At 34.2% G+C, this 10,267-nt stretch overlaps 1 protein-coding gene across 1 annotated transcript; it reads left to right on the top strand.

Annotated features, from left to right (window-relative positions):
- The first annotated feature begins 698 nt into the window (after positions 1 to 698).
- On the top strand, positions 699 to 9,543 carry LOC140774634 (probable methionine--tRNA ligase). Its single transcript, XM_073117710.1, has 17 exons — positions 699 to 921; positions 1,055 to 1,199; positions 1,734 to 1,887; positions 1,998 to 2,153; positions 2,260 to 2,490; positions 2,612 to 2,755; positions 3,667 to 3,757; positions 5,133 to 5,239; positions 5,339 to 5,453; positions 5,780 to 5,898; positions 6,035 to 6,100; positions 6,195 to 6,323; positions 6,452 to 6,592; positions 6,682 to 6,802; positions 8,100 to 8,329; positions 8,426 to 8,527; positions 8,974 to 9,543. Exons 1-17 carry the CDS (start codon positions 795 to 797, stop codon positions 9,202 to 9,204), a joined length of 2,409 nt encoding a protein of 802 aa, XP_072973811.1. The 5' UTR covers positions 699 to 794; the 3' UTR covers positions 9,205 to 9,543.
- The last annotated feature ends 724 nt before the right edge of the window (positions 9,544 to 10,267 follow it).

Raw genomic sequence — 10,267 nt, 5'->3', positions numbered from 1 at the left:
ATGAAACTATTGAATATTATTCTAATTTTAAAGATCTTGATGAAAATTTTCTTACTATATATTTTTTTATTAAAAAATAATAACACTAAGATGACCTATTAAATGATTTAAAATAGATAATGTACATATAAATATAAATAAATATATTATATTACTTTTTAAATAAATATAAAGCGAGGTGCAGTGGAGTGCAGCTGGCTAAGAAGCTCCGAATATAGAGCACTTTGTTGGAGGTGCTTAAGAATAAAGTGTAGAATAAAGTATACTAATAGGAGATAAGATTAAGAAGTACGCAGATTTAACTTGGAATTCATTTCAATCTGAAATTTGATTTCAAACTCAATTTATTTATATTTGAGCCGTCGAGCTTGTTGCTTATTTATTTTGACAGCCCTACTCTGAACCAGAAGCGATTGAGCTCGAAAAAATTAATTTAGAACTCAACTATTATTTTTTTTAAAAAAATAGCTCATGATCTATTGATCATGGAAAGTTGGAAAAAGTTTAGTCTAGAAATTTGGAAGTGTATCATGATATCTATCATCTCTTTATTTTATCCATATATTTCCCAAATTTTTAAACAGAAAGGTTATTTACTTATTATTTTTATTTATTATTCAGATAATAAAATTGTGCATCCCACGTCAGCACCTCGACCACTAAAGTCGTTATTAAGGTTTAAAGGGAAATCTCACTCGTCCCATCTCAGAGCCGGTCTCCTCTCCTCTCCTCTCCTCTCCTCTCCTCTTCGCTCCTACGAGGCGCGAAGGGTTTACGTCTCTCTCTAGATCGAGATGGAAATGGGAGACTGTTCGGCGAAGAAATCCCCCAAGCTTCCAATCCTCGGCCGCCGAAACATCCTAATCACGAGCGCCCTCCCTTACGTGAACAACGTCCCCCACCTCGGCAATATAATCGGATGTAATTCTATCTGTTTCTCGCTGGTTTCCTCTTCAAATTTGCGTTTTTTGTGATTTTTTGGTGCCACGATCGGAAAGAAGGAGAGCTGTTTGATTGTCTTTTTTTTTTTTTTTTTTCTTGCCCCCGCCTGAAGGTGTTCTTAGCGCCGATGTGTTCGCGCGGTACTGCCGACTTCGGGGATACAATGCTATATACATTTGTGGCACGGATGAGTATGGGACTGCCACCGAGACCAAGGCCATGGAGGAGAATTGTTCCCCAAAGGAAATCTGTGACAAGTTCGTACCTTTCTGTAATCCCTTCTTTTTTGATTTCATATTTTTGTTATAATTTCCTTTAAATGCTATGTCGAAGCTTTCACAACTTGATAAGCTACTTAATGTGGTAGAGCTTAATGGCCATGTATTTTGAGATATAAAAGTAAGTCAAATCTGGTAATGAATTGAACTAATATCAGTAGAATCTATAGTTGGGAATTTGATGCAAGTCATCGTGATGGGTTTGGAAAGTAGAAATTTTGAAGGAAAGGGGATGTTTAGAGTATGCTTTGTCAATTTACTAATAGGAACAGATAGGGTTTTTATCTTGTTTTTGAAGTAGTACTATAGTTGAAATTCTTATGGTTATGCTACTGCAAGTTCATTTCTTGTAATTGGTCGAATAAAACACTGTCTTCATTTTATCTTCCCTTATTGGATGAAGAAAGAAGATAAATAAAGAATAACAATGATGAAGAAGAGTTCATCTCGCATTTATAAAGATTAGAGTGAACTTATGTCTTGCTGTATGACAGTGTCTTTGCTGTCTTACAGATACCATTCTATTCACAAAGAGGTTTATAAGTGGTTTGACATAAGCTTCGACGAGTTTGGTCGAACATCTACCCCGCAGCAGACAGAAGTTTGCCAAATGATTTTTCACAGACTGATGGAGAATAATTGGCTTTCAGAGAACACCATGCAGCAGGTGGGTTGGTAACTGTTGTGTTATTGTTCTTATCGAGTATGCAAATTTTTTATCATAAATGCTAGAATTTGCAGTTTCTTATCCAATGCCTATGTTCACATTTCTTGCAGCTATACTGTGAAACATGCCCACGCTTCTTAGCTGATAGGCTTGTGGAAGGTACATGTCCTACGATGGGCTGTAATTACGAGTCTGCAAGAGGTGACCAGTGTGAAAAATGTGGAAAATTGTTAAATCCAACGGAACTCAGTGATCCAAAGTGCAAGGTATTTATTCACAAATTCTTTTGCCAGTTTATATCTGTTATACATATTTAGAGCTTTTGATACCAATAAACATCTCTCACTTTCCTCTGCCTTATTCTTTTGGTAGGTATGTCGAAATACTCCTCGCATTCGTGATACTGATCACTTGTTTTTAGAGCTTCCCTTACTGAGGAGTAAACTAGAAAAATATATCGATGAAATGTCTGTGGCTGGGGGTTGGAGTCAAAATGCTATTCAAGCAACAAATGCTTGGTTGAAGGAAGGACTAAAACCTCGCTGTATCACAAGGGACCTTAAATGGGGAGTTCCTGTTCCACATGACAAGTATAAGGATAAGGTCTGATAAGTCAGAGTGAAAGTTAATTTTGGCAGCATTTTTATAAATTCAGATTTTCCATGTCCATGAAACAAGAGATCTATCTGCTTCTTTAAATTGATGTATTAATTGCTGTCACCAGGTTTTCTATGTGTGGTTTGATGCTCCCATTGGATATATCTCAATCACTGCATGCTACACACCTGATTGGGAGAAGTGGTGGAAGGATCCTGATAACGTGGAATTATATCAGTTTATGGGCAAGGATAATGTTCCATTTCACACGGTAACAATACTATATCATAATTACAGCATTACAATTTGGTTCACATATACATTCCTTGATCTGGTATTCAGATATAGGCCCTGACCTTATCCTGCCTAACCATATTTCTATCTCAGTAAACTTGTAGTTGTACCCCATATTGTGTATGCAATTCCAGTACTTCATGATAAAATAAGTCTTCACTGCAGTCTAAAGAACATTTATCTATGTTTAGCTGCAAAATTGTTGCTGTTATTTTATGATAAACTAATTTCTTATTTTCATAATTGGAGCTATACAGAGTCACATTTTGAGGTATTCATGCACTATAACTGTAAGTGTGACTAGGCATTTACTGACAAACTTACCTTGTTCATGACTGATGGCTACTGTCTCAATTCCTTTTTCTTTTCTTTTTTTAAGAAAACAGAAATCTCACAACATATACACTTTCTTTAAGCTATTTCTTTCAGAGTTGCATTTTTGACCTTTAGAGTTCAGAATAGCTTGTACATTATGTAACCTTAGATCCATACCTTCAGTAACTTCATTCATGTTACCTTCCAGTTGTATTGTAATCTGGATGCTCCTTGCAAGAGTTACACCCTCTATCATGCTCATTTGGTATTAAGAACCACTCTTTTCCTGCTGATCGTTTCTCAACAAGAAAATGAGCCAGGTACTGTCAAGACTTGCTCATGCACAAGAATTTAAGTTTTACGTGATTGACTTACTGCACCCACTATGGACTTCTGACAGAATTAGAAACTCTGTTAGAATTGTAACCTCTCCTCTGTGTAAAGAGAGCCAGTCAAAAGTTTTGGGTTTTGTAGTATGAGAATTTATTTACATTGTCTACAACTGCTCTATTCTCTTAATTTTTGCAAACAATTATTTCCTTGTAATACCATACATTTCATATTTGATGCCAGGTTATGTTTCCTTCTACACTTCTTGGAACTGGTGAAAGTTGGACAATGATGAAGACAATTAGTGTTACTGAATACTTAAACTATGAAGCAGGTATTAATATCCATAAACTACAATCTTTGGTAGGAGTTATTTTCAGAATGTTCCGAAGCATGATTAATGATATTTGAATTATTGGCTTATTGCATATCTGTCTTTGTGTAATAATTTGTTCTTTGGTCCGTTACGAGAGACCTAAATGTTAAAACATTGGGCAGTGGGATTTGCGCACTATTGAGAAGCCCAATTATCTACCACGTACAAAAAGATATGCCCGAGCAAAGCCCAACAAGACAATTATTTTTTTTCATTTTAGTTGACTTATTTATTTTTTCATTTTATTTGGCTTTTTTTTTTTTTTTTTGGGTACACCTTTATTATTCGTATAGCTAGCAAATGCATTGACCCCGTGTGGCCCAAGGCTCGTGCACTTTGATGCCTTTATAGTCAGCACATGCACATTCAAGGAATGACAATATGCATACTCTAGACCATCCCTTGAGGGATTTAAATATATTCTAACATAGTCATTACATGAAGTAAGTACCATTGATGTTCATAATTGCATAACTCTATTCCCTGATACTTCTACATTTTTGCTTTTCCTATAGTCTATAACATCTCTTGAATCTTAATCATGGCTGAGATTTTGTCAATGCTAATCCGAAATTGATTTTGTTTTGATAGATTCAGCATTTTACTGCTTTGAACAATTTGAGTGTTGGTGGTTTCAGGTTTCAACAGTTCAATTTGGATGTTCTTGTTTAGTTGCAATCTGTTTCAACGAATTTTAACTGTTTTAGATCAGTTTTACAGTTGTCGTAAATGTTGCTCAATTTTAGGTTGTTGTAAAGATTTATAGGGAATGCTAATTAAGAAAGGTGACATTTTTTTCTTAAGCTTTTGTGTTTTCTGATGGATTGTGATAACTGAGGACTTACAATAGCTTATGCAAATTTATGGAAGTGAACTTATAAGCAAATTAATTATTGCAAGCTTATAAATAACCTGAATACCTGAATATATTTGATCTTTGACTCATTTGATTTAATGATATTATTCATATAGTATTTTTTTGTGTGGAAAGAAACATACTTGATATCAATTATTTCATTAGTTTCTAATTGTTCTATATATAGCTTAATGGATGTCAACTTGAAAATTGAATACTTTACTCAAAAGTTGAAACTCATAAAACATCACTTGATATACAAAATGCCATTTTGATTTTGATTTTATCTATTTCATGCTTTTTTTTCCTTGATCTGAGTATTTATAAACCACTTTGGTATGCTGTAGTTAAGGAATTAGGCTGATATTATAACTTTGGAATGATATGCGTTATTGTCATTGCTTTGTAACTTAATTCCTTGAAGGTTTGTAGAATCTATGTTTATTATCTTGACATTGTTGCTTCCTTGATTGACAGGAAAGTTTTCAAAAAGTAAAGGTATTGGAGTCTTTGGAAATGATGCAAAGGATACAAAGATTCCTTCAGAAGTATGGCGATACTACTTGCTCACTAATAGACCTGAGGTCAGTTTAGATGAAATTTAGTTTTATTTTAGGTCAGCATAAAATTTTCTTGCATATCTAGTTTTTTAGCTCTAATTTGAAGTGCTTTTTGTGACTTAGGTATCAGATACATTGTTCACGTGGGCAGATCTGCAGGCGAAACTGAATAACGAGTTGCTCAATAACTTGGGAAATTTTATTAATCGTGTATTGAGTTTCATTGCCAAACCAGCAGGTTAGTGAAGTCAACCATATGACTGTTGGGTATCCACTCCAAGCACATTGACTAATAGCTTCTGCATGTTAGTTAGAAACTTAGAAAAACATGCCTAACAATTGAGGCATGCAAATCAATTTTCTTATTCTGTTATGTTCTGTGTTTGAACTGTGAATCTCGATGATCTCCTCACTGTTTACTGGAATTACAAAGCGTTATCATAGAAAAATGTTAGCTCATTTTGGTCTACTGTTCATATATGAGAAGTCCCATTCTGAGTTAGTTGCAATTAGATTCATGTAGTGTCAATTTATACTGTACTTACAGGTTATCTTTTTCTGCAGGAGCTGGATATGATTCAATTATTCCAGATGCTCCTAATGCAGAATCACATCAGTTAACAAATTTGTTGGCAGACAATGTTGGTAAATTGATTGACCAGTATCTTGATGCCATGGAAAAGGTGATTTACTAACTTGTACTGTATGCTCATGCTACTTTATTACATTGAAACCTCCTTAATGAGTTGTTATTAGTGATCTGGAATCACTATGCTGCTGAATAATTGAAAAAAAAAAAAACTACTCATTGTATGACAGGTCAAACTAAAACAAGGTCTGAAAACTGCCATGAGCATTTCAAGTGTGGGAAATGCATATTTGCAAGTAAGTTTAGTATTGTTTGGCTCTCAATATGTTGGATTAAGAATTTCTTGATCTCATCATGGTTTGTTGTTTGCTTTTCTTCATTTGTTTGTAGGAGAGCCAGTTTTGGAGGCTTTTTAAAGAAGATCCATGTTCATGTGCCATTGTTATGAAGACTTCAGTTGGACTTGTGTATCTTCTTGCATGTTTGTTGGAACCTTTCATGCCTTCCTTTTCTAATGAAGTACCTTCTATATTCCTTTTTGTTTTCTTCTCTCATTAATGTTTTGACTACCAGATTCTTCTTCTATTCAACTTCATTCCTTTGCTGTGTCTCATTGCAAATTTGAATTGTCTTTTGTTGCACACAAGGTAATGAGGCAGATTAACGTACCTCCAGGATGTCTCTCTTTCTGTGAGGAGAAAGGAGAAATCAGTAAGGCAAAAAGACCTTGGGATTTTCTACCTCCTGGCCACAAAATAGGGAAACCTGAGCCACTATTTAAGGAACTGGTATGTTTACTCTATCATTTTCGTGTTGGCTCATTCTTGTCCATGTATATTGTCGTACTTTATATTGTCATTTTAACAAATATCTACAGAAAGACGAAGAAGTGGAATGTTTCAGACAGAAATTTGCTGGTAGTCAAGCTGATAGGCTTTTGAAAGCAGAAGCTGATGCCAAAATGATCGCGGAGCAACTGAAGACCACAAAGTTATCAGGTTTCTCTATTTCCATGTTTTTTGCAGTAGTATCCCTTTTCTTCTTTGAGCTTTCACTTATTGCCTACATGATAATTAGTTGAAACTTGATTAGAAAATCTTGGTTAAGTTGATCATTATGTGACATCATTTGTGTCTTCTTGGTGTCTTGGTCTTCTATATAACTTTAGACACTTAGATGTTCTCATAGTATCTTATCATGATCTACTTAACTGGAGGTGCTTTTGCAAAACTGAGTTTCCCACTGTTTGTCGTAGGAGTATACTTTGTGTTTGCCAGCCAGTGAAGATCTACCTGTTAGGTTTATCATAATTCTAAACATTAGTAGTGCTACCTAGGGGTGAAAACAAATCGGATACGGATCAGATAGTGCTCAACTTGTATCTAGATCTATATTTTTAATCTAGATATGGATATTGGACGAATAATATTTAAAATTATATCCTAACTAAATGAATATGGATAATTTTCAGATTGACGATCAGATCTTAAATGGATACGAATTGAATTTTAAACAAATTATGACATTTTTTTGGACACAATTAACACAAACTATTAAAAGTTTTAAAAAATTTCTTATATGTTAAATACATATAAAATTAACAAAATCAATCTTTACAAATAATATATAATACATCATTAGTGACAAATATCAGTAATCACCATTTAAATAAGCAAACTAAAATTTATAAATTATTCAAAAAATATGTGGGTAAACGTATATCCGATATCCAATATTCATATCTAAAAAATTATATCCAATCCGTATCTGTATCCATATTCGAATTCTTTAAGAAAATTATCCGTATCTAAATCCATATTCAGATTTTTGTTTTAGAAATCCTACCCGTATTCGGGTCAGAAAGAAATTTTTACTGAATCCGATTTGGATCAGGTTAGTTAGAGTTCATTTGACCTGTTTTCACCCCAAGTGCTACCATATGTACTTATTGTTCTTGCTGCTTTAGGGGCTATGTTCAGCAGACTATGATTTATGTTCAACTGAATATAACTACATAAATTCAATGGGTTATATTTCCTAGTATAACTAACATGAAGTTAATGTCAAAGGAGTTGAATTTTTATTTCCTGAGTGACTAGATAAAAATGTCCAGTTGGAAAAATATGAAAATCAGCTGTAATAGTAATTTTGTCATAAGTTCACAACTTTTTACTGTGTTCTGAATGGCACTTTTTGACTGCCACAAATGCTTCTTTTGGTAGAACTTGTTTAACTTTATTGCAGATGAAGTTTCTCTTATAAATGCATATAAACATTGGACATTATCTTCAACAGAAGGAAAGACGAAGAAACAAAGTGCTAAAGCAGTTGGTAGTACCAAAGCAAAGGCTTCTGAAGCAGAAATTTCAGTCTCCAAACTAGATATCCGTGTGGGTCTCATAAAGAAAGTTCAGAAGCATCCAGATGCTGATTCCCTTTATGTGGAAGAAATTGATGTGGGAGAAGATTCAACTAGAACAGTGGTTAGTGGGCTTGTTAAGTACATCCCACTGGAAGAAATGCAGGTTCACCCTTTGCCCTTTTCTCCTATTATAGAGATTGATTATCTTACACTTATTAATTCTTTTCTTGCTGCATACGTGCTGTTTCTCTACTGGCAGAATCGAAAAGTTTGTGTTCTCTGCAATCTAAAACCAGTGGCTATGCGTGGTATTAAATCACATGCGATGGTTTTGGCTGCATCCAGTGATGATCATACCAAGGTAACCCGTGATATCTTTTTGCCATTTTTGACAGTTTTATCTTACTTTATAAGACAACAGCTTGTTTGATATTCCTGCCTAATATCCTACATCATTTCCTGCATAAATTCCGTTGCTACTTGATACTCTTTAATAAATAAAAATAAAGGATCTGTCGATACTCTCTAGTGACTGTTTCCACCACCCAGTAAGAGCAAGTTTCTAGCTGAGGCTCTTGACAATTATGACATCTAGTAGTAGTATGAAAATGTTCTCTGCAGCTCTGCTCCTTGACGTGGAATTGGATCAAATGCAAGACATGATTTATATTATATGTACTCTGTAATTGAAGTGTATATATATCCAGAGGATAGGGCAACAAATCATTTTTTGGTGTCTATCGAAATATATGTAAAGAGTATCAAATCGGAACAAATTTATATGCTCTTGACACATTTGGAATTTAGGTGGAGTTGGTTGATCCTCCAGCATCTGCTGTGGTGGGAGAGCGAGTAACTTTTGCTGGATATTCAGGTGAGCCAGACACTGTGTTGAATGCCAAGAGCAAGGTCTGGGAGAAGGTGCAAGTTGACCTCCACACTGATGGAGAGCTTGTAGCATGTTACAAAGATGTGCCATTCACAACATCAGCTGGTGTTTGCAAGGTTTCATCCATTGCAAGTGGGGCAATTAGGTAGCGACCTTTGTCGTTGATCAGAACTTTCCAAAAGATTTACCTGATTTCTAACTTTTTATCATCACAATTTTTCTTGACCTCTTTATCTTGCTTGATCAAGCATCGGATTGCTAATGTAGTATATCCGTCAACGATTTGGACATTTCGGATGATGTTCTTCGTAGTTTGTTATGTTTGTACATGTAATACAGTTCTGAAAGAAGCACAGCCGTTTACCTATGAAGAGTGAATCAAACTACAGTTACCATTCATGGTAGCCATGATGATCTGTTTGTACCGCAATTATATGTGAGAGAACTGATATCCAGATGTCTTGAATTATTGCTTCTTTTTTTCTTCATGATTAGCCCATAAATTATTATTTGATTTGGAATGTAGTCGATTGCTAGAAAATGTAGCTCAATGATTAACGAAGTGACTCTGTTTAAAAAAAGTGAAGTTATTTTTGGTATGTATATTAGTCACTTTTTTAGTATTTTTTTTAACCAAACATCAAAAATAGAAGTTTTAAAATGCGACTATTTTATAATCACTTCCTTTTTTGTTAAGCTTCATTAAATTTTAACTAATTTATTAAACTGTCTTGTATAGGTTTTAAATCGTTTGTATCGTACGATGCTCAGAACTAACGTCTTCAGATATTGTTCTAAGTCGTCACGTTATCAAACTGCTCCTTTCAGCCAACTATATTGTCGAGCCATCAACTAAGCCAAGTCGTATAATATTCAAACCACCACCAATTTTGACCCTACAATCAATCTTCTTAGTTATAGCGATGGAAGGATATCTACCAATTCTACTATAGTTACTTTTTTAATCCATAACCACCAAAATCTCTCATGGACCGAAGTATGATTTCTAACAAATTTAATATATATATATATATACACACACAAAAAAAAAAAAATCTATTTTCAACGAGAATAATATGTTAAACTTTACGTTATAACTAAAGTATTAAACTCACCACTGCTTTTTATCTGATATTAAAGTTAATACTAAACTATATCTAAATCTCCCAAATTATAACTCGAAACAGAACCTTTCCAGCATTAAATATTTTA

This window comes from Typha angustifolia, chromosome 13 (genome assembly GCF_048772165.1).
Source record: "Typha angustifolia cultivar Huaian chromosome 13, ASM4877216v1, whole genome shotgun sequence".
Classification (NCBI taxonomy): Eukaryota; Viridiplantae; Streptophyta; class Magnoliopsida; order Poales; family Typhaceae; genus Typha; species Typha angustifolia.
The sequence above is the reverse complement of the archived record's forward strand: the minus strand, read 5'-3'. Positions and strand labels throughout refer to the sequence as shown.